Source organism: Chroicocephalus ridibundus, chromosome 3 (genome assembly GCF_963924245.1).
Source record: "Chroicocephalus ridibundus chromosome 3, bChrRid1.1, whole genome shotgun sequence".
In the NCBI taxonomy this organism is placed as follows: domain Eukaryota; kingdom Metazoa; phylum Chordata; class Aves; order Charadriiformes; family Laridae; genus Chroicocephalus; species Chroicocephalus ridibundus.
The window spans coordinates 129,088,603-129,112,858 of record NC_086286.1 but is presented as its reverse complement, the minus strand read 5'-3'; the positions used below and the strand labels follow the sequence as shown (position 1 = coordinate 129,112,858).

Below are 24,256 nucleotides of genomic sequence, written 5' to 3'. Positions count from 1 at the left end.
TTCCACCAGGCTGGACGAACTTCTCACGCGCCTTCACGCTAATTCATTTCCTTAGTGTTGTTTTTGAAGGAGAACAACCTTTCCCATCCCACTTTTCAAATTTGATATTGTTTTTGTTTAGCTTTCCTCTGCAATTTCGTCTGTTCAAGCATTTTCCTGCTTCCACAGGAACGCAGACCATTCCATCCCTTCTACCCTTCCCATCACCTGCTCTCTCCTAATACCTCTCCCAGCCCCTGGAACCATCATCTCGTTGTATCTAAGTGAATTAGGAAATAGGCACTGACAATTTCTTACTGCCTTGAAGAACACCTCTAATTAAAAAAAAAAATAAAATCCTTTTGCCTTTGCTTTTAGAAACATTTTACATACGGAGAGGAAGTGGAATTCAAGCACATCTCCTGGCCCTCCCGCGTATTCTTTAATATAAACCAGTTTGAACAAATGAACCACTACTGCAACCTACAGCTCTGCCGGGCTAACAGAGAGGGCATCGAACACGACCTACGAAACACCACACAATCCCTCACATCGCTTCACGAAGGAAAACTCACTTCCTTGTAGCTTGAATTTCCGTGGAGACATTGCACAGATCCCTACCCTGAATCCCCTCTCTGGACGGGAGCCCGGCGGAGCTCCCCGTCCTCCCCCTCTGGCCCTTCCCCAGCCCAAACGAGTCCCATCGGTGGCTGGTGCTGCCGGGGGGGAAAGGTCGCGGCGCGGCAGGGGGCACACGAACTGGAGGACAGCAGCTCAAGCGGGACAGGAATGGCAGCAAAGGGGAAGAATAAGCCTGGCTTCAGCCCAGAGCTCAGGAGGGAGCAGGGAACGGGAGTGCGAGGTCAGAGATTTTCACAGCAGCAGGATTTTGGAAAGGTAATAGTACAGATTTCCCTGTCTTAAAAACACCGGGGCAGGGTGTTTGGTGCATGTTTGGTGATGGAGGATGTGGAGAAGGCAGAGTTACTGAATGCCTTCTTTGCTTCGGTCTTTTCTGCTCGGCCCAGCCCTCAGGAGTCCCAGGCATTGAATAAAGTAACAGGGAAAGAAGACGACTTCCCTTGGGTTGAGGAGGAGCGAGTGAGGGACCAATTAGATCATCTAGATATTCACAAGTCCATGGGCCCTGATGGGATGCACCCGAGAGTGCTGAGGGAGCTGGCGGAAGTCATTGCTGGGCCGCTCTCCATCATCTTTGAAAAGTCCTGGAGAACAGGCGAGGTGCCTGCGGACTGGAGGAAAGCCAATGTCACTCCAGTCTTCAAGAAAGGCAAGAAGGAGGAGCCGGGGAACTACAGGCCGGTCAGCCTCACCTCCATCCCTGGAAAGATGATGGAACAGCTCGTTCTGGGTGTCATCTCAAGGCGCGTGGAGGAAAGGAAAGCTATCAGAAGTACTCAGCATGGATTCACCAGGGGGAAATCATGTCTGACTAACCTGATAGCCTTCTACGATGGCATGACTAGATGGATAGATGAGGGGAGGGCGGTAGATGTGGTCTACCTTGACTTAAGCAAGGCGTTTGACACGGTCTCCCACAGCATCCTCATAGGGAAGCTTAGGAAGTGTGGGTTAGATGAATGGACAGTGGGGTGGATAGAAAACTGGTTGAAAGATAGAGCTCAGAGGGTTGTGATTAGGGGCACAGAGTCTAGTTGGAGACCAGTGACGAGTGGTGTTCCCCAGGGGTCAGTACTGGGTCCAGTCCTGTTCAACATATTCATCAATGACCTGGATGAGGGGATAGAGTGCACCCTCAGCAAGTTTGCTGATGACACCAAGCTGGGTGGGGTGGCTGACACACCGGAAGGCTGTGCCGCCATACAGAGAGACCTGGACAGGTTGGAGATCTGGGCAGAGAGGAACCTTATGAAGTTCAACAAGGGCAAGTGTAGGGTGCTGCACCTGGGGAGGAACAACCCCATGCACCAGTACAGGTTGGGTGCTGACCTGCTGGAGAGCAGCTCTGTGGAAAGAGACCTGGGAGTCCTGGTGGACAACAGGATGACCATGAGTCAGCAATGTGCCCTTGTGGCCAAGAAGGCCAATGGCATCCTGGGGTGCATCAAGAGGAGCGTGGCCAGCAGGTCAAGGGAGGTCATCCTCCCCCTCTACTCTGCCTTGGTGAGACCGCACCTGGAGTACTGTGTCCAGTTCTGGGCTCCCCGGTTCAAGAGGGACAGGGAACTGCTGGAAAGGGTGCAGCGGAGGGCTACGAGGATGATTAGGGGACTGGAACACCTCTCTTATGAGGAAAGGCTGAGGGATTTGGGTCTCTTCAGTCTGGAAAAAAGACGTCTGAGGGGTGACCTTATCAACGCTTATAAATACTTAAAGGGTGGGTGTCAGGACGATGGGGCGAGGCTCTTTTCAGTGGTGCCCGGGGACAGGACAAGAGGCAATGGGCACAAACTGGAACATAGGAAGTTCCACCTAAACATGAGGAGGAACTTCTTTACCCTGAGGGTGGCAGAGCACTGGAACAGGCTGCCCAGAGAGGTGGTGGAGTCTCCATCTCTGGAGACATTCAAAACCCACCTGGACGTGTTCCTGTGTAACCTGCTGTAGGTGACCCTGCTCTGGCAGGGGGGTTGGAGTAGATGATCTCCAGAGGTCCCTTCCAACCCTATGATTCTATGATTCTATGATTCTATGATTCTGACCAAACACGTTTAGCCACTGACACCATCTACATGGACTTCTGCAAGGCATTCGACACTGTCCTGCACGACATCCCGGTCTCTAAATTGGAGACATGGATTTGACGGATGGACCACTTGGTGGATAAGGAATTAGCTGGATGGCCACACTCAAAAAGTCGTGGTCAATGGCTCGATGTCCAAGTGGAGATCAGTGATGACTGGGGTTCCTCAGGGGTCAGTTCTGGGACTTCTGCTGTTTAACATCTTTGTTGGCGACATGGACAACGGGATCGAGGGCACCCTCCGCAGATTTCCAGACAACACCATGCGGAGTGGGGCAGTGACACGCCTGAGGGATGGGATGCCATCCAGAGGGACCTGGACAGGCTGGAGAAGTGGGTCCCTGTGAACCTCATGGGGTCCAACTAGGCCCAGTGCAGGGTCCTGCCCCCGGGTCGGGGCAACCCCTGGTGCCAGCCCAGGCTGGGGATGGAGGGATGGAGAGCAGCCCTGAGAGAAGGGCTTGGGGGTGCCAGGGGGGAGAAACCGGCCATGAGCCGGCACCGTGCGCTGGCAGCCCAGAAAGCCAACCAAGTTGGGGGGTTCAGCTTGGAGAAGAGAAGGCTCCGCGGAGACCTTCCAGCCCCTGCCAGTCCCTCAAGGGGCTCCAGGAAAGCTGGGGAGGGACTCTGGAGCAGGGAGGGGAGCCATGGGATGAGGGGGAAGGGTTTTACACTGGAAGAGGGGAGATTGAGATGAGATATTGGGAAGAAATTGTTTGGTGTGAGGGGGGTGAGCCCCTGGCCCAGGTTGCCCAGAGAAGCTGTGGCTGCCCCATCCCTGGAGGGGTTCAAGGCCAGGTTGGCTGGGGCTTGGAGCAACCTGGGCTGGTGGGAGGTGTCCCTGCCCAGGGCAGGGGGTGGCACTGGATGATCTTTAAAGTCGCTTCCAGCTCTAACCATTCTGGGATTCTATCATTCTATGACAACATTGTGCTACTTATTCATCACCGATTAGTCAATCCACGAGCTCTCCCACTTCTTCCTGTGGAGATGCAGGTGACAGCTGACACATGGATAAGGCAGATGGAAAGGTCTGACGAGGGGAGGCTTTGACACGCACAAGGAGAGCCCGGCTCTGTCGCGGGGGCCCTGGGACAAGGAGACGGACTCAAAGTGACTGGAGCCACAGAAGACGAGCACCCCAAGGGGGGACAGGCAGGGTGAGGTGATGCTGATTTTTGGGTGTCAGTGGCAATGTTTGAGACAATGGGACAAACACAAACAGAGAGTATTGCTTCTGCAGTCACAGCCTCTGCCCTGCCCTGCCACACTGGAAGTAGTGTTGGGGAAGGTGATGATCTGGCCAAGGACATGAACCGGCTTCGGACTGGCCTGACAAGACCATCCCTGATTTTCTGCGTGAAGGCAAGAGTTAACAGAAAGCCGAGAGCAGGAGCAGCACAGGAGGGACAAGACGAAGGAAAAGGGGAAAAATCAGTGCCCTGCACATCTGCTGGCCCGAGGCGCTCACACCATGCCCAGGGAAATGGGGCAAATGCGGCCTGAGAAGAGAAAGACACCAGTGCCCTGTTGCTGAATACTAACGTGAAAGTGAGCTTGGACATCCACAGGACTGGCGAGGGATGGGTGATAACGAACGGATGTAAGGGAAGATGATACAACACGGGGGGAGGTTTGAGATCTTAGGCTCCTTCCAAAGCTGCTTGGGAATTCACGGTGCAGAGAAGGGCAGAGGGCAGCCAAAGAAAGCACGGCTTATTTCAGCGCTGACCTGAAGGGCCACACGTCCCAGCTGTCAAGAGTAAGGATCCTGGGGACAGGACATCTTTAAGAAATTTTTTTCCTTTTGTTCTCCTTTAAAATCAGGAGTGCTACAGATAATTGCAGTTTCAGAGCCAGGAATTTAAAGGAACCCATATGAAAGCAGCCAAGCAGGTAACCACCCACCCATCCACCCAGAGCAACCCACCAAAAGTAAACCACATAACTCCCATGGGCAGCTGTCTCCCGCAGGAAACGCAGAATACGGAATACATCAAACTAATGGCACCCCAGGTAGGGGGACTTAATTTTTCCAGTGAAAAGTGGAGCTGAAATGGAGGCTTCACGGGGACCGGGGAAAAGCAGGCTTGCGGAATGACGGGGGGTGTGAGTTATGAACGCTGAGCTTCAGAAACATGTAACAACCAACCATCCGAGTAATAAGCACAACTCATCCACTCCATGAGCCTTCCAACTGCTCACGGTATAACATGCTGCGCTCCGCAGCCGTCTTTGCCTGTAGCGCATCCTTTAGGGCGAGGATTTTCTCTTATTTCTTTGAAAAGCACTTAACCAATTTGGCCTGCTACCACAATAATGCAGTAGGTAATAAAAGAAAAACATATTATTGTAAGATAAATGAAGTCCACTGAGCTCTGCTTGCTATATGCCTTATGTAGCTCGGATGGACTTTTTGGTTGGAGGACATCAGTGAATTAAATAATTTATAATATAATGAAAAATCTCAGGGATCCAGCTAGCCACGGCTTAAAGGCTCTCAAAGTCGGGCTGAAAGACATGAAAAGATGCTGGGCAATAAAGAGCCAAGGTGAGTATACACAAAATCAGTGACTGGCAGTGGAAAAAAGTTGAAATTTGAAGTGGGGCTCTTTTTAAAGAGTCAGCACAATTAATCACTGGGACAGATCGTCAGTGAAACGAGCGGCTTCTCCATCGTGATGTTCTCTGGAAGCTACACCTTTAGAGAAACAAGGTATTAGGTTCAGCACAGGATGAACAGGGGCAATGGGCTTGAACTGAAAGAGGGGAGATTTAGGTGAGATATTGGGAAGAAATTCTTTGGTGTGAGGGGGGTGAGCCCCTGGCCCAGGTTGCCCAGAGAAGCTGTGGCTGCCCCATCCCTGGAGGGGTTCAAGGCCAGGTTGGCCGGGGCTTGGAGCAACCTGGGCTGGTGGGAGGTGTCCCTGCCCAGGGCACGGGGTGGCACTGGGTGGGCTTCAAGGTCCCTTCCCACCCAAACCATTCCATGATCTATGATGCTATGAATAGGACAGGACAGGACAGACTAGACCACTGCAGTTGGAAGGAACCTACAACAATCATCTAGTCCGACTGCCTGATCGCTTCAGGGCTGACCAAAAGTAAAGCATCAAGGGCATCGTCCAAATGCCTCTTAAATGTCCAAATTCCCAGACACGGGTATGATCCGACAGAGAAGATGTTTTGATGGTCTCTTCTGGTCCTGAAGGCTCTGCTGCCCTGGCAGGAGAGGGGCCGTGAGGAGCACGAGGCGCAGCCGGGCCAGAACAGCAGCGGGAGCAGACGCAAGCAGGAGAGCAGAGGAGAGAACGGCAGGGACGGCTCCGACAGAAATGCTGTCCGTAAGTGAGATTTACTGCTATCTCCGCCAGCCAGAGACAGAGAGGGTCTGTGGGGCTGGCTGCAGCACACTGAGCATCTCCCCGGCCTGCCGAAAGCAGAGCCATTTACTGTCATACAAGATTTCTGGGGGGGCGAGGGGTGAGGATCTGGAGAAGTGACAGTGGGGACATTTCATCAGTCTCTCGTGCTGACTTGGAAGACGCTCCCATGCACAGTGAAACTAGGATTTAAATTATTCCCTTCGCATTTGGCTCCTAGGAGTACGCCGTTACTCTGGTAACAGCACCGAGTGACTTTTTTAAAATTTAAAGACCTAAAAGACTGAGAACCTCTCCACCAACTAGTTGTAACATGGCAGCTATGAGCTACACGCAGTATTTCAACCTGTCATATACTCTTCAAACTGCACGCCTTTGTATCTCCAAATCCTATGATTACAGTAATTGAGCGAAGGTGAGAGCCTGAAATTCCTCGTTTTTTATTGTCTTGTGGACAATATTATGGGCTTTCAGCTCGTAGCAGGTGACAGCAGACAACAGTGATTCACTACCAAGGAAAAAACCTGACTTTCCCCAGAGCTGCAGACAGCCAGAAGGCGCTTCATCAACACTGCAGTGGAATACAAATTTCTACATGACAGAGGGATGAAACAGGACTCTCAAGATCTTACCCAGAGGATGACACCACGGATAGAGCAAGGCCTTTACGTATAGCCTCCAGACCACTAAAACTCCTTCTCCTTCCCAGCACAGCCCTGGCTCTGTAAAGGCATAATTTAATTGGGTCCAAACGGGGAGTACGGAAAACCTCCCAGCTACGTCCTGTGACGAAATGGGAGAGCTGCGTTTTGGGGCTTTAGGGTAAAATTTCTCCACACAGACACAGACATGAAATATAAATGCGCACAAATACTGAAGCTGAGATAAAAAGAAATTAGTTCTTCAAAGCATTAACGTTTTTGGGAAAGACGCAGGCAGAAAGAGTCATATGAAGCAGGTCGCGTTGATGGGATCGGGAGAGTTTGCTTGTTTAGCCCAGGTTACAAAGACGGTGACAGGAGGGGACATGTGTCTGTGGCCGCGTTTGGGGTGGAGAGGTGGAAGCACGAAGGAGAAGGAAGAACAGTTAGAGTTACAGGACAACGTTGGCACAAGAACTAAGGGGCACGAGCTGGCTGGGAAAAAAATTAAGGTGGAAATTAGTTTCCTACTGGTGAAAGAGGAGAATGGTCACGGAGAGAAAAATCATCATCTGACCGGTTTGGGACGACGTTAATCAGTTCACGTGAGGGATTCTGTAACGCGGTGACTGCAACAGGGTGGGAATGGACACAAATCCGTCCCTTCCCAGCTGGTGCGTGCGTGCGTGTGTACGGATTTGTGTGTTTTCAGAGGATTTTGGAGAATAGCGATCCATTTCCCTCTGTTTGCCAGCGGAGGCCAAATACCTTTGCCTGGAACATCCCTCCCTGGGGGAAGCAGCGTTCCGGTCCCCGTCCCCGCTCCGGCAAGGCTCTCCTAACACTAACCGTGCGCCGCTCTGCAGCCAGCTCACGTAGGCTGCTATCAGTGCGTGCTCGTCTGCTAATCGGCCGGCAGCATCCCGGGCGCACTGCGACCTACCAGCGATGGAGGCAAAAGAGAGCAAACAAAACATGACATAAATACAAAGCAAATAATTAATGGATGTTAACCAAACAAACAGTTAAAAATTAAAACAAACAGATGAGTAATCAAAAAATGTAAATATGCTCCTGCAAGCCCCACGAAAAGCACACCTTCTGCAGTTAAAGATTAAAACACAGATTGGAGGAACATTTGGGTGCCTAAATACGTGACGACGGCAGCTGTGGAGGGTCCCTGAGCCCGCCGTCACGCCGGGAGAGCGGGACCGACCCCAGCCTCACGGGCTGTGACTGCGGCAGCGACGTTTCCAGCAGGATCCACGTCTTCAGGGAGCCGCCGGGAACAGGCTGCGGGGCACAACCGGGACTGGAGCCTCCGACCTGAGCAGAACTTAGCCTTCTGCACCCAAACAGCTCCAAACCCACCCCAAACCGCGCCGGGTTGCAGTTTTATCGCTGTGTCTAAAATCAGAACTGAAAGCATCCGGTCTCTTTCTCTCATAATAATAAATGAAAATACCAAGAAAGTGATAAAAACCTAAAACGTTCATGGTCGGTATCAGCAGAACTACCCTCTAACTGCGGTTCATTAAAATACGATGTACTTCTTTGTTTTGGGGACTCATAAAAATAAAGCCACTCTCGTTTTGCGTGTTCCTATGACTAGAGACTGACTGCAAGAAGTATTTGTCAGCAGTAATCCCACACAAATACCTATTTGTCTATATGGACCAATTAAAACCTGCTGGTTTCTACCAGGCTTGTTGATGGCAGCATCTCAAAAACCGTGAGAGAATACGGGGAAATGGTTCTTTCTTTTTGTTTGTCCCAGGCACCGCACACAAAGGCAGCAACGTCTTCTCCTCCAGCCCAAAGGAGCGAGACAGGGCTCTGCCGTGCCGGGGTGCCCCCACGGCCCGGGGAGGTTTTGTTTTGCCTGCAGGTTGTGACTCTGCCTGCAGGACTCCGGCCCACCACCTGCAACGGCGCTCGGGAGGAGACGGCACCGCTCAGCCGGGAGGTGAGAGGTCCCCTGCAGATACCACATCAGTCTGCTACCTAAAAAATGACTCTCGAACACGTATCGCTATTATTTCAGCATAATACGCATTTCCTGCAAGTGTACGAGTGCAAGAGAAATTCCATTTTTCATTTCTATGTCAGCTATTCACGCCGCTCTTTCAATTTACAAACTGCAGTTAATTCCATCTCCACACATGTCCAGGAAGTATTTGTCTCAGAAGCTCTTATAAACACGGCATTTATTGCTTTCAGCATCAATATACTGATACTATGAAAACAGAATTCATGTTTTTTAGACATACAAACTCTTTTCTTTGCTGTTATGTGCAGCAACATGTCAGAGAACTCTGCCAGAAGCAGAATAAGACCTTACAAAAAAGAAGTAAAATGGAATTACCCACGTCAACCCCTCCAGGCAACGAGCAACCTTTGTAATAATGGGTTTGTAATAGGAACGAGACTTAACATTAACCACCGCACGGAAGAATTCTTAAGCAATCTACACTTTGTGAAGCCCGACTACCGGCAAGTGCTGAAAAGCTTCACTTTAGCTACGCTTTATAGCAGGCACATTGCTGCAACCACAACAATTAAGATTCCAAGACCTTTTCCATTATAATTCATTACACAGGCTCTTTTGAAAAGGAAAAAGCCCGGCAGAAATGACCACATTTTTAACTCAAAATGGGAATAGCGTTAAGAACGATGAGCATTCCTGGTTTGGGAAGAAAAAGAAGAGTTAGATTAAACTAACGTGCGTCTGAACACCATTCCTAGCACGTATGGGATTTCCCTTCACACTTGTGGGCCTGCCTGGTGGTCCTCCAGCCCCCGCTGGGACATCGCTTGGCAGCCTCCAACCCCTGGAAAACCAGGGAAGGCAGAATTAAGGTGCCTGTCCCAGGATGGCACCAAGGGAGCAGGAACCCTGCGAGTGTTCTGGGTGTCGGACCCTGCCGGGAGCAGCTGTAAGGAACCATGGCAGGAGCAAAGACGCAGCCAGGTCAGGAGAGCTGGAGGACGAGAGGGACGGGGGGATGCTCACTGCTACTGTCCACCACCAGCAGGAGTGGATGGGTCCTGGGGGGGATTCATAGAATCATAGAATGGTTCGAGTTAGAAGGAACCTCCTCAAAGCCCACCCAGTGGCACCCCCTGCCCTGGGCAGGGACACCTCCCACCAGCCCAGGTTGCTCCAAGCCCCGGCCAACCTGGCCTTGAACCCCTCCAGGGATGGGGCAGCCACAGCTTCTCTGGGCAACCTGGGCCAGGGGCTCACCCCCCTCACACCAAACAATTTCTTCCCAATAGCTCATCTCAATCTCCCCTCTTCCAGTGTCAAACCCTTCCCCCTCGTCCCACGGCTCCCCTCCCTGCTCCAGAGTCCCTCCCCAGCTTTCCTGGAGCCCCCTGAGGGACTGGCAGGGGCTGGAAGGTCTCCGCGGAGCCTTCTCTTCTCCAGGCTGAACCCCCCCAGCTCTCTCAGCCTGGAGCGTCCATTCATCGCTCTCTTCGGCAGCGCACAGGTAGTTTCTCGTCGAGGAGGTATCTACGCGTAGTGAGCAGGAGAAAGCGCAGGGCTTGGTGGGATTCTGTGGCTTGCACCGGGGTGCTGTGAGGATCTTGTAGGTACACGTGTTGCTTTCAGAGAGCAAAAGAAGTACTAAAATAAAAAAGCTGGTGTAGGTAACCCTGATCTGCAAAACTCACGCAAACACAAGCTTCACAGTTCAAAAAAAAAAGCATTAAACTCGTATCCACTGTCCGAGTCCTGGCTGCTGCTCCGTTTGCCAACGGCATTCTGTGTTTGTCCCAAAACCAGAGCCGGTGGGGCAGCGCTGGGTCGTGGTTCAAAGACAGCAGGATTTGAGTTCTGCTGACATCTGCCTTTAACTCCTTTCCAAAGAGCTTGTCTTTTGCTGAATTCAGCGCCTCTGGGAAAGCCTGAGTTAACCAGGACAAGCTTAATTCTTCGTGAACTTTGTCAGTGTGACACCTGCGCAGCGTGCATAGAGCCACCAGCGCTCGCCCAGAGCAGACTCTGGTCCACCTTCTCCTCAAAGGGGGATCAAATGGACGAGATAGAAGATGTTTTCCTAAACTGTTCTTGGAGAGGGTACTCGAGAGTGCAGAACCTGGGCTGAAACAGATCTGCAGAACGTAACACGCCTCTAGAGCTACAGTTTCCACCACCCATCCAAAACCTCCGTTGCTGAGAGCTGAACCTGGTGCTTCTCCTGCCCGCTCCCCAGGCCACACCACGTCCTCTCACCAGCCCGTACCCACGGGGACCGCTGCAAGGGCTCTGCCAAAGCACAGCACTCTCCTCTGGCAGGTCAACACCACCAGCTGCTTCTGGACCTGCAATGTGTCCACAGCCACCTTAGCGTCTGTGTCCCAAAGCCAAGACAGCACATCAGGTGGAAGCCACCACTATCGAATGACTGTCTGAGATAAGGCATTCCTGTTACTACAAACCCCAGTCACGTTGTCACCTCCTTTTTGGGAGAATATTGTTGATTTTCATTCAAGCTCCTCATACACTACAAATTCCCCACTTTTCTGCTTCTTATTCTCTGAGGGTGGTGAGCCCCTGGCCCAGGTTGCCCAGAGAAGCTGTGGCTGCCCCATCCCTGGAGGGGTTCAAGGCCAGGTTGGCCGGGGCTTGGAGCAACCTGGGCTGGTGGGAGGTGTCCCTGCCCAGGGCAGGGGGTGCCACTGGGTGGCCTTTAAGGAGGTCCCTTCCAACCCAAACCATTCTGTGTTTCCATGATTATTCATGCATTTTATTTTATTTTCTGTTGCTCAAAGCTGTCTATATTAATTTCACCTTATTGATCTACAGGACCACTCTGAATTAGAGACTTGCCCTCTGGAGAATATCCAGTAGAATCATAGGATTGCCTGGGTTGGAAGGGACCTTTCAGACCATTGAGACCAACCAACAACCCAACCCTGCCAAGGCCACCACTACCCCATAGCCCTCAGCACCACGTCTGCCCGGCTTTTCAATCCCTCCAGGGATGGCGACTCCACCACTGCCCTGGGCAGCCTCTTCCAATGCTTCACAACCCTTTCCAGGAGGAAATTGTTCCCAATATCCATCCTAAACCTCCCCTGGTGCAACTTGAGGCCGTTTCCTCTTGTGCCATGGCCTGTTCCTTGGGAGAAGAGCCCGACCCCCCCTGGCCACCCCCTCCTTTCAGGGAGCTGTAGAGAGCCAGAAGGTCTCCCCTCAGCCCCCTCTTCTCCAGGCTGAGCACCCCCAGCTCCCTCAGCCGCTCCTCACCAGACTTGTGCTCCAGACCCCTCACCAGCTCCGTTGCCCTTCTCTGGGCACGCTCCAGCCCCTCAAGGTCTTTCTTGGCGTGAGGGGCCCAAACCTGGACACAGCCCTCGAGGTGGGCCCTCCCCAGTGCCCAGTCCAGGGGGACGGTCACTGCCCCACTCCCGCTGGCCACACTGTTCCTCCCTTGCACAGTGCCGGTGTGACATTTACGTACGCCCGTTCCCTGTTTCATTGTGCAAACTGCCAAGACAGAAACCGAGTAATGCTGAACTGGGAACAAACCCCGTGGGATCCCACCTGACACGTGCTCCCTCTTTGGGAGGAAAATATTGATATTTTCTTTCTCTGACTGCCATTTTTCAACTGGTGTTGCACCCACACGACAGCAGTTTCAACCAGTCCGCGTTTACCTACTTTATTTACGAAAATACCATATGGGATGGTGTCAAAAGCTCTATGAGTCAATACATGTTAAATTAGTGCTTCCCCCTCGTTCACGAGGCCACCCACCCAGGCAGAACCACCCAATTTCCATTCTTTGACATGATTTGTTCTCGACATAGATGTGCCAGCTATTTTTATTCCCTGCCCCTCTACGTGGGCACGGACCGATTGTTTTATAACGCGTTGAGGAATCTAAGGTACCCCTTCCACTTCCACACACCTATTTCAACAAAAATGCTTCATATAGCCTCGGCTCTTGACACCACACCACCACCCTCTCTCTTTTCTCCCTTTTTTTTTCATAATTTAAAAGATAAGCAGCTCGGTTCCTTGTCTGTACAGACGGCGGCCCGCAGCCATCTGACGAGTGGCCGGCTGGTGGGGACAGGAACGCTTCGGGGCGCCTCTGCTCCAGATGCAGCCACAGCTGTATTTGCGTCTTTCTGAAAATGCCTTTAAAACCTGAAGTCTGGGAAAGTTCATTGCCGAAAAAAACGCCTTCAGAACTTAACTTTCCAGAACCTTGAGTCATATCGACATCTTCCAAGAGAATTTTTAGACATCTCCCAGAATCAGGCCTGGCCCTTAACGTGGCCTGAGTTCGGAGAGCCGTCAGGCACGCTGCTGAGGGCTTGTTTTGTTCTGCTTTAAAAAAAAAAAAAAGAATATATCTCTGGTAGAGAGACTCAGAATTATACTATAACCAGAGAATCTTTCAGTTTTCAGAAGACGGTATCAAGGTTTCCCAGTCTGAGGTAAAACGGAACCACGACACAAGGACAAAGCGCCACCTCCTCCCCCCAGGTCAGCCACATGCTGTAACTGAATTCTTCAAAGCAGCATTAAAATGTAATTTTACAGTATGTTTCTGACCCTCTTCATATAACAACGGCCATCACGCGCAGAACCAGGTTCCACCACGCAAAGCGATAGTCAAAAGAGAGCAAGAACTAACATTAACCACGCTCTTTCTGAAGCAACATGAAGCGGGAAAAGAGAAACGAGGTCCAAGGAATGCGCAGGGAGCTGGAGGATGCTCCGGGTCCTGCTGCTGAGGGGGACGGCTGAGGGTCTGGGTGCTCGGTCACGGCTGGGGCTCGAACACGTCACTGCCCGACACCGAGAACGGGCTCCGAAAGCTTCCTTGGCTCCTGCCCCAGATTTTACACACTAAGACTTGGCTCTGCAGCTTTATAAGCAACCCAATAAATTATTAAGGTATTGAAATGGTGCTTTTGGTGTCTTAAATTCATTTCTGTTCCAAAAATCTACCAGGAAAGCCAAGTAAAATAGACATTTGATTTTAAATGCTGTAATTTACAGCAAGAAATCCCTGTGCATTTCTATTATGCTGGCTCACAACTTTGTAAATCTTTACAAAATTGCACACGGCTGCTCTGGCGACTGAGACGGCAAAGAGCTTTTCAAAGTGGCCAGGACATAATCTAGAGGGATCTCTTGTTTTCTGTCGCATTACTTTCCCCCACGATTGATTTACATAGATGTTAAGGTCAAAAAGGATAATCGCTGCCATCCTCCGCATAACACGGCCTGTGAAATTTAGCACAGTAATTTCTGAATCAAGGCCGTGCTTCCGACTGACCCGCCGCGCTCCGTTCAGACTGGGATGGGGTCTGGCTTGGAGACGTGGAGTCGTGGGGAAGCCACCACTTCCCTTGAACGCTCGAAACAACCTCTTAATTTCCGCAGACCCCCACCTCCAGCTCTCATGTGCAGGACGGGGCGTACATCCAGGCTGGAAACCACCCCGTATAATTACGGAGAGAGACGTAACGCAGCCCAGCAGCAGCAGCATGCCGCGTGGTCATCGCTAAAGCAGAGAGCACAGGGAAAAACCATGATCTTGTAACACTCGAATTTAAAGAGACACTGGAACAGGGAGGAACGAAGAGCCAGCAAAGTGGCTGCAGAAGGACAGCAGCGAAAAAACCTGTTTGATTATGTATGCTGCTGTTAAGTTATTTTTAAAAAAATCAAAATCTTCATCAGGCAACTTATACCAAACATGTGGAAGAACATCTGGAAGTGTAAAAACAGACGACTTGAACAAGAGGTGGGGGAGGACATCCTTCCCTCTGCTCGGCGCTGGGCTCCCCAGTCCTGGAGGGACACGGAGGGATTGGAGAGAGCCCAGCGAGGGGCCGCCAGGGTGCGGGGGGACTGGAGCGTCTCTGCCATGGGGGGAGGCTGAGGACCAGAGGCCACGGGCACAAACCAACAAATTCCACCTGAATACAAAACCCCCACTTTTTGCCTCCGAGGGTGGTCCAACACTCGCCCCGGTTGCCCCGCGAGGCTGCAGAGGCCGCGGCTGTGGCGCTATTCCAAGCCCGACTGGACGCCTGGTTGACCCCACCTGAGCAGGGGCTGGACCAGGCGGCCTCAAGAGGCCCCTTCCAACCTCAACCAGTCGGCGGTTTCTCTGACTCGGTGATATTAACATGTGAACTGGGCTGACAAATCTCGGAGCAGGCAAAAATCAGGTAGCTTAGGAAAAAAAAAAAAAAAAAAAAGGCAAAATGGAGTGAAAAAGAACTGAAGAAGAAACGAAGTGTTTGAAAGTGATGAGAAAAGTGAGAGAGAGCAAATCCGAGTTCTCACGAGCACGGCGCTCCGGATCTGCTCTGCCTGCAGCGTGACTCCATGATCCGAAAGGTCCCTTCCAAGCCAGACGATTGATTGTGAGCAGGGACAACCCTGCTCCCCGTCCCCGACCCTGTCCCTCCTGGCACGGCGTTTGCATCCCCGCTGCTCTGCAGTGGGTAGATCGCAATAAAGCTATTGGAAAACCCTTCCTGAACCGGAGGGAGGAGGAACAGGAATGAATGAGAAGTATCACTTCAGCGGCAGCACACGAGATAAACTGGAGCAGCGCTACTGGGGAAAGGAAAAAACGACCGGAAAGGTGAAAGTAGCTGGTGTGAGAAGTGGTGTAAAGGCAGACCAAAGCTTTCACAGCAGAAGTAGGTCAGAAGATACCATCAAAGCAGCATCGGGATGAAGCACCTGCAGGTCCTGCGTCTCCCGTTCCCGCCCAGCATTCCCACCAGACACGTGCTCTCTCGGGACGAGTCCGCAGAGCGGGGCCTGCCATCCCTCCGAGGTGTCCGCATGCCAACGGCAAGAGAGAAACACCTCTCACATCAGGGCTCCAAACCCAACATTCCTTCTATATCTTATTCAGGTATTTTCCTCTTGATCTTGAACCTTCAAGCCACGGAAGAGCAGTGTTCAAACGTCCCAGCTGTTCCCCTGGCTGGAATTTTTCCCCCCACCACACTCTCCACGCATCTTCCTCATAACCCACATCCCACAGACTCACAATCGCACGCGCAGGATTTGAAACCACAGGTTAAAAATAAAAACTTTAGGCATCTAGATATCTGTTTAAATAATGAGTACTGAAACCCAGAGTTTTTGTTTGACATCGTTAGGCCGATTCACGATGCCGACCCTCGTCCTCACCGCTCCTTCCTCCTTGCCGTCCCTTTCATCTTGTTGTCAAGTATTGTCACACCTTCCCTGAGCGAGGTTACACGTGAGCTGGGATCTCCCTTGTCTCCAGACAAAGAGATACTTTTGTCCCTTTTCTAGAAAGAAAGTCCATTTTGGTATTATGTAGATACATATACGGTATTATGGCGCAAACGTGCCTGAGCAGACAGTGCCAGCTGCCCCAGGCCACCCAGGCTCCTGCTCCCAAACCCTCATCCCCAAAACCTCTTTGTGGCTGAACCTGTGGCTAAAATGGACCCAGGATCTCTAGAGGTCACCCAGGTCTAAGCAGCAGAATATAAGAAAACGAATGTACTCCACCTGTGCCAAAGAAAAATGGCAGTGCAGGCAGTAATGGTAGTTTCAGTCACTTTGAGGTGGAATTGGTGACTGGACGGCTCGAAGGAAATGTCAGAGAGATGAATGTGGCCACGGGAACAAAGGAGAAAAAAGGCACATTGGAAATTTGTCAGAAGATAAATTAAGCCAGCCGAGCAAATCAAAGTCACTCTGGGTTACAGAACTTAAAAAGCCAAGGGACAGCAGCAGTGACATGGCTAAGAGACACACCAGTGCAGAGCTGGTGGCAGAGGAAAGTTTCTGGAGCTCGGATCCAAAAGGTGGGAACCCCCCAGTCGTGCAAACACAAAGCCGGAGAGGGACAGGGCGCGGGGGCCATCAGCGGCACCGGACACAAAGGCTGAACAAGGACAAACAAAACCAAAGGCAGGAGGAGTGTGAGGGACTAAGAGGAGCAGATAATCGGTGACATTAGGAGCAGAAGACTGAACCCCCCCCCCCCCCAAGCGAGAGTTAATGGGAATAAAACCTCTCAGACAGGAAAAAAGAAAGGTTCTGAATATTGCCCAGGCAGGTGACATCGCATCCCTTTCCACTTCAGCTCTTAAGTTGCAAATAGTTTTCTTTTTAAGCTGTAAGAACACGTTTCACCTGACCAAATGCAATGTCTGCAGTCTCCAGGCTCCTTAGAAATCAGAAAAAACCTAATGCAATGTTTTGCCGTATTAGAGGTAGCAGATACCACCGAGCAGCTGAGAGGACTGCTGCTCTGACACATCCATAGACCCCTAATGGCAGCAGGGATGTGTACAAGCCTTTTCGGAAAGCACAGAGAATGATCCATCCATCTTTTCGCACAGTATAAAATACAAGGCATTCAAATTCTGACATGGGTCTGCAGTGTAAGAGATGCAGCGTAACCTACGGACTGACCGCGGCTGCTGAGAAAGCAGATGACGCAAAGGGTATTTAAAGAGGGAAATACACGTCATGAACCTAATGGAGGACAGCTCGTCTTTGGGAACAGAATTACTGAAAGAAGAAAAGCACATATTGACCACAACAGGAGGGGAAAAAAGTCTATTCCTCCAGTAATTTAAAATAAATTAGCTAACACAAATAACATTTAATGGGCTTGGCCTGGCCTTACAGAAGAGACATAATCATCGCCATTGATTCAGAAAGGCTCGTTGGCTGTAAAGATCAGAGAAGTACTGTGTTTTCTTGTATCACAGGTAACAAACACAGGCAAGGCTGCACTAAAATTTCCCCCTCTGTAAATGTCTCCGTAAACGTACGGAACATCTGTCTCCCACATCCAATAATACGCTATCAAACACAAACCCACCACTGAATCAGTCAGCTTTTTTCATTTGGAAACTTACGTTTTGCGAGATGAAAAATAACAAAACTGTAATGTTACATACGTAAATGGGAAAAAAAAATCCAGAGCTGAGCGTGGCCGTAGCTCCACTTCTGCTCCCAGAACTCCCTGCTCACACGAAGAAACCTCCTCCGACCTCATTCTGTCTGCAGCGTTTCAGAGACGACGGAACGCGCCCTGCCTCGTGCGAAATACAGTTCTTGAAGTGGTGGGTCCTGGAGAGTTCATTGCCCCTCTGGATATTTTCCAGTGAAAGCAGAGGACGAGGAGGCTGGAAACGCCAGAGGTTCCTTGGAGAGATGTGCCTGGACTGAAGAGGAGCACTGGCGAGGGCTCCTTTGGTTGGTTTGTTTTTCACTTTTTAGTTCACAGAAAAAGTGAGGTCAGGCATTAAAATCCTGCTCTTTCAGCTCAGTCTTATTCCCAACAAAACAGTTGTCAAAGGGAGGTTATTTTCATGTTTTTAACAGCAGGAAATCCCAAAAAGAGGTTTCCATCCTGCTCTGCTGCTGAATGGTGTCCTGGGAGAGCAAGAAGCTCCGCAGAGCAGCTGGCCCCGACCTGTCCTTTGGCACCTCTTGTGCCATGAATGGATGCAACCACCACGGGAATCATCGACTCACAGAGTGGTTTGGTTTGGAAGGACCTTAAAGCCCACCCAGTGCCACCCCCTGCCCTGGGCAGGGACACCTCCCACCAGCCCAGCTTGCTCCAAGCCCCGGCCAACCTGGCCTTGAACCCCTCCAGGGATGGGGCAGCCACAGCTTCTCTGGGCAACCTGGGCCAGGGGCTCACCCCCCTCACACCAAACAATTTCTTCCCAATATCTCATCTCAATCTCCCCTCTTCCAGTGTAAAACCCTTCCCCCTCGTCCCATGGCTCCCCTCCCTGCTCCAGAGTCCCTCCCCAGCTTTCCTGGAGCCCCTTGAGGGACTGGCAGGGGCTGGAAGGTCTCCGCGGAGCCTTCTCTTCTCCAGGCTGAACCCCCCCAGCTCTCTCAGCCTGTCCTCCCAGCAGAGGGGCTCCAGCCCTCCCAGCATCTCCGGGGCCTCCTCTGGCCCCGCTCCAACAGCTCCGTGTCTCTCCTGTGCCGAGGCCCCAGCGCTGGAGGCAGCACTGCAGGGGGGTCTTGCCCGAGCGCAGCAGAGGGGCAGAATCCCCCCCTCGCCCTGCTGGCCAAAGCCCTTCTTCTCCAGGGAGACCCTGGGCTGAGAACAGTCATCTCTGCCACCAGGAGCCAAACCACTGCCTCGACTCCTCCAGGCCAGAGCCATCACGTACACACTAGAGAAGTCTCTCATTCTCCCACCACACGAGCTACCGATTTCAGCCCCTCTCCCAGGGGTGAGAACGTACTTTCCGGACGCAGAGGTCGGTGTGGAGGAGCGGGGGCAGACAGCCGAGCTCCGCATGAGCTCTGCCCACAGGGACGGCCGGGGATGGAGCAGAAACGCCGAGTGCCTCCCGGAGAGACCCACACCCTCATGTCGACACATCTGCGACCGACAGATTAGCACTGGCATGCAGCCGGTTTTCACAAATAATTTAGCGCAATCCACTATTGTGACTAAATTCCTTCTCTTATTAAAAGCATTACTAGGATGCGCATGAAAAAGGCTTTTCAAACTCTATACACTAATCAGTACAGACTTCCACTGAGGTTCCGCGTTAGCTCCGTCTGCCCAGAACAGCTGTATCTGTATCTGCAGGAAACCCGGGAACAGCAGCTTCCTAACAGTATGTGGATGCAATTACAAAATTCCAGAAGCGGCTCTCTTTTTCCAACAGAATCATGCTTGCTATTCCTTCCAGCTTCGCCTTCAAATAAATTGATCCATATTCGCTCTGTCTTTTGGGGAAAGAGAGCAAAGCAAAACAAAATGCCTTACTCTTGGACTAGGGTACCGGTGGAAGCTGGAATATAGCAGTGTGAAGGAAGAAAGTTTGATGAAGGTATAAACAAATGTAAAACGCTCTTCAGAATGGAAAGGATTTAGGCAGGATACTACCTTTTGCTCATATTATTGCACCGCTATCACAGAAATCAAATACATTCCTAGCAAATGCTATCGTGCCTTACTGATGTCCTTTTCCTTCTTTTTCAGCACGGAGGACACCCAAAGACGGGTGAGCCCCGGCCTTTCTGTTTGCAGGGCGAGTTGTGTGTCTGCAGGCAGCAAACACGCACCTCCCAACGTTTTCATCCATCGCTTATTCCAGGGATATAAAATATAAAACAGAGTCAATCTCAGGAACAAATGCGGCTTTCAAAAAGAAGGCAAGCCCCTGGAACGGGGCCGGTTCGAGCAGGCTCAGCACCCTAAAATGCGGATGGGAGCCCCGCTCGGCTGGCACGGCGCAGCCCCAGCCACCTGCTCTCGCCACCTCACGCTGCCGAGAGGCGCGAGAGGCCCCGGCGAGGGGAAGGAGGCCCTTCGTCTCAGTCAGTGACGATCTTTTACATCCCGGGTTAACCTACAGCAACAGCAACTGTAATAAATCTTGGGGAAAACACTGTAATGAGACATATGTGAACTGACAAAACAGAAATATAAGAAATTTCCAAAGGGGGAAAACCCCGTTTCTCCTCCTTGCCTCACCCTGTTATTAACTACCGACACCTGTACATTTTCCAGGTTTAAAGAGACGGAGGACACAAAGACAACAGACACGTGCTTCTACGCCCCTGACAAACTAGATGATGGATGAACCACTAACGCTCCAGCGTATCCGTGGCTCAGGCCGTGCACTGGAAGACCCCAAATACTTGGAACTATTACCCCGTACAGGGGTGGGCGCCTACTGGGACGGACACACGGCCTCTGTCAAGCTCAGGCAAGAGCCAAGGATTTCACCTTTTGTGCTTGACCCTAAATCCCCAGATTTTGTAACCAGCCGGTTTGACTGGCCGTAGGCAGAGGTTCTGCACAAGTTAGTGGACCTCGAAACGCCCTTCCACGCAAGGCGAAAAGCCCCTGCTACTGCATGTATGTCCATGTGTAAGTGTTTGTAACCTAGCAGTCAAATCCCATCTCTACCTCCCTTAACAAACTAAACAGATAATGCTCCTTCAGCATCACTTTTCCAGCTTTTAGATATTTCTAGAGCTCTCTTTTAATTAATTTTCCAGCATTTCCATATGCTTTTTGAAATGCTTATACTTGTCCTGAGCCAAAGTTTTAGCAGTATCAAGATGGGGCCAGACTCTTCTCAGTGGTGCCTGGGGACAGGACAAGGGGCAACGGGCACAAAGTGGAACACGGGAAGTTCCACCTCAACATGAGGAGGAACTTCTTTGCTGTGAGGGTGGCAGAGCCCTGGCACAGGCTGCCCAGAGAGGTGGGGGAGTCTCCGTCTCTGGAGACATTCCAACCCCGCCTGGACGCGTTCCTGTGCCACCTGCTCTGGGTGACCCTGCTGTGGCCGGGGGTTGGACGGGATGATCTCCAGAGGGCCCTGCCAACCCCCGCCAGTCTGGGATTCTGTGAAGTAAAACCTGGTGGCATGTGTGGACACGGCCTGATTAAGATACTCTCCACAACTTTCAAAGCACTTTCCAGCGTTGCTCCCTCAGCAGTGCCAGCAGGCAAGCCCTGCAGGGACGGAGACAGTCTGGATCGTACAAATACTATAATCCAAAATGGCTTTCACTGATCACTCCTTGTAGAACCTCAGCTGAACAAACAGGGAAGGCCCGATGAAGCCTGTATCGCTCATTACTGTGTGATTAAACCCAAACCAACCCTGATGAGGCTTGGGCGGGTGTACATCGTCACCACAACTAGGTATTTCGCAAAGCACAAAGGCGCTAAGCGGGGTGCGAATGACAACACCTTTCCAGAGATGGGTTTGGGCCCCACTGTGAGCCCCAGGAGTATCCCCAGGCCCTCGCTGGGTGGTTGTGGAGCAGTAAGTGTTCTGCACGCTGAGAGCCCCAGGAGCTGGAAGGATGGGGGCAAATGTTCGTACCCAAGCCTGGGGCAGCCTGTCTGTTCCCCCCAGGGCCAGGAGAAGATAAATACCCCGTTCCATCTTTGGAATAAGCAAATATAGAGAGAAGCAGCCTCTTCCCGTGAACTCTTGCAGAATCTGCTCGATGAAGTGACCTTTCATAATGGGATTCCAAAAGTGGGATCCTTGAAGAGGGACGAGCCAGGCCCTTGGTAGGAGGTGGGTACTAATATGGGTACGGTCACCACACATGATGACATCTACCATGGATCTGCTGCCTGTGAGTTTTCATGATGCCTGACAAAAGATGACACTTGAAAGTAAGATGATTTTGGCTTTCTAAAGATATGTTCTGGACTGGTCTAGCGTCATTCCATGCCTCTGCGAGTGTCTCACCTCTCATGAAGAGCAAACTGTGGACAAAGGACGACAACAAGGATCATTTCTCATGGAAAAACTGGCAGCTCATGGCCTGGATGAGCATACGATCTGCCGGATCAAACACTTGCTGGATGGACGGTCCCAAAGAGTGGTGGTCAATGGAGTTAAATCCAGCTGGTGGCCGGTCACAAGTGGTGTCCCTCAGGGCTCGGTGTTGGGACCATTTCTGTTTAACATCTTTATTGATGACCTTGATAAGGACATAGAGTGTATCATCAGCAAGTTTGCAGATGACACAAAGCTAAGTGGGAGTGTTGATCTGCGTGAGGATAGGGAAGCTACACAGAGAGACTTGGATAGATTGGATCAACAGGCCAATGCTAATGGAATGAGCTTCAACAAGGCCAAGTGCCGGGTCCTGCACTTGGGCCACAACAACCCCATGCATCGCTCCAGGCTCGGGGCAGTGTGGCCGGAGAGCTGCCTGGTGGAAAAGGCCCTGGGGGTTCTAATTGACAAGCGGCTGAACATGAGCCAGCAGCGTGCCCAGGTGGCCAAGAGGGCCAGTGGCATCCTGGCTTGTATTAGAAATAGTGTGACCAGCAGAAGGAGGGAGGTGATTGTCCCTCTGTACTCAGCACTGGTGAGGCCACACTTTGAGTAGTGTGTCCAGTTCTGGGCACCTCAACACAAGAGAGATCTTGAGGTGCTGGAGCGAGGGCAGAGGAGGGCAACGAAGCTGGTGAAGGGCCTGGAGAATAAATCTGATGAGGAGCGATTGAAGGAGCTGGGACTGTTCAGTTTGAGGAAGAGGAGGCTGAGGGGAGACCTCATCACTCTCTACAACTACTTGAAAGGCCGTTGTAGAGAGGTTGGTGCTGGTCTCTTCTCCCAGGTAATTAGCGATAGAACAAGAGGGAATGGGTTCAAGCTGCAGCAGGGGAGGTTTAGGCTGGACATTAGGAACAAATTCTTCCCAGAAAGAGTGGTCAGACACCGGAATAGGCTGCCCAGGGAGGTGGTGGAGTCACCATCCCTGGATGTGTTTAAGGGTCGTTTAGATGTGGTGTTGGGGGATATGGTGTAGGGGAGAACTCTGTAGAGTGGGGTTGATGGTTGGGCTCGATGATCCCAAGGGTCTTTTCCAACCTAAATAATTCTATGATTCTATGATTTTGCAGAATGAAGTCATTTCTTTGGTGTTTATTCCAAATTTATTCCAACTCCTTTGCTCAGTCTTCGCTGGGGATGGTATCTGCAAAGTGTATGTGTGATAGAGGTCGTCATTCTTAATTACCTCAGTGCAATAAATACAAAAATGTGCCTTTGATTCACCGAGGGGATGACATATTTATCAGACTACAGCAAAGTTCTGGGCTTTTAAAAGGGAAATCACCTCTAGTTGCCTGCATGTTTTTGAAAATACGAGCTGCTCGCAATCAACTGGTATGGTGTTGGGTAATAACCGTGACCAAGGATCGTCCCCCATGGCTGAAGCAGTCTATCTTGACATTTTTCTTACCGTCCAGTCTTTTTTGCTGATCTCACTCAGCTCCTTTCTACAGACGTGTGAGGCCTGAGTTAGCAAATGACAACTGATTCTCACGAGGAACTTTTTAAGCAAGTCTTGGTAGTTGACAATTTCAGGGTGTGTAGAGGCAGATGACATGCTGTATGTCCAAACAGGTCTGATTTCTCAAAGTCCTTATTTCTGAATTACCTCTAGTCTACCTGATCCTGTCTTGGATGACTGGCAGCAACAGAGACCTTGCTCCTTTATAAATACGAAAATGCTCCAAGCCAAATGGTGCTGCTGATTCTGAAGCCCGGTTGCTGATTCTATCAGGTGCCCATTAGTCAAAATACTAATCTTGGTAGCACTGTTGAAAAGCTATTTATGTTTCCCTTGATCACCGCAGTTTCTACATCCAGTATTTCTGGGATTCTTGTGACCAAATCCAGATGTCCGTGTACCCTTGTGCCCATCAGAGAAGAGAAAGATTCCTTTAGTCGTGTGCCTTTGGGACAGTCTCTGCTCACAAGAGGTATGTGGATCCCTGCTACTTGCACAAGCAAAAGAATATGGGACTGGGACACCAAAGTAGGCTGGGATTTGACTATTAAGTGCAGTTCTGGTCGTCCCAGATAAAAAAGAAATGTTGAAAGAAGAAGAGGTACTGAAAAGAACAAGGAGTGTGATCCGAGTCACCTTCTGGGCAAGGCAGAAAGAAGTAGACGAGGACTTTTTGGCTAGAAGCAGGAGGGATATACACAATATCATGTAGCATGAAGAA

At 51.0% G+C, this 24,256-nt stretch overlaps 1 protein-coding gene across 12 annotated transcripts in view; it reads right to left on the bottom strand.

Moving 5' to 3' along the window:
* The window catches only part of DTNB (dystrobrevin beta), a 230,396-nt gene that overhangs the window by 96,910 nt on the left and 109,230 nt on the right, over window positions 1–24,256 (bottom strand). For 9 of the 12 annotated variants that reach the window (XM_063330834.1, XM_063330842.1, XM_063330833.1 and 6 more), the window contains one exon: window positions 7,497–7,667. The exons of the other annotated variants lie outside the window; for them this stretch is intronic. In XM_063330834.1, coding sequence (XP_063186904.1) covers window positions 7,497–7,667 — 171 coding nt within the window. The remainder of the gene's footprint in view (window positions 1–7,496; window positions 7,668–24,256) is intronic. 12 annotated transcript variants of the gene reach the window in all.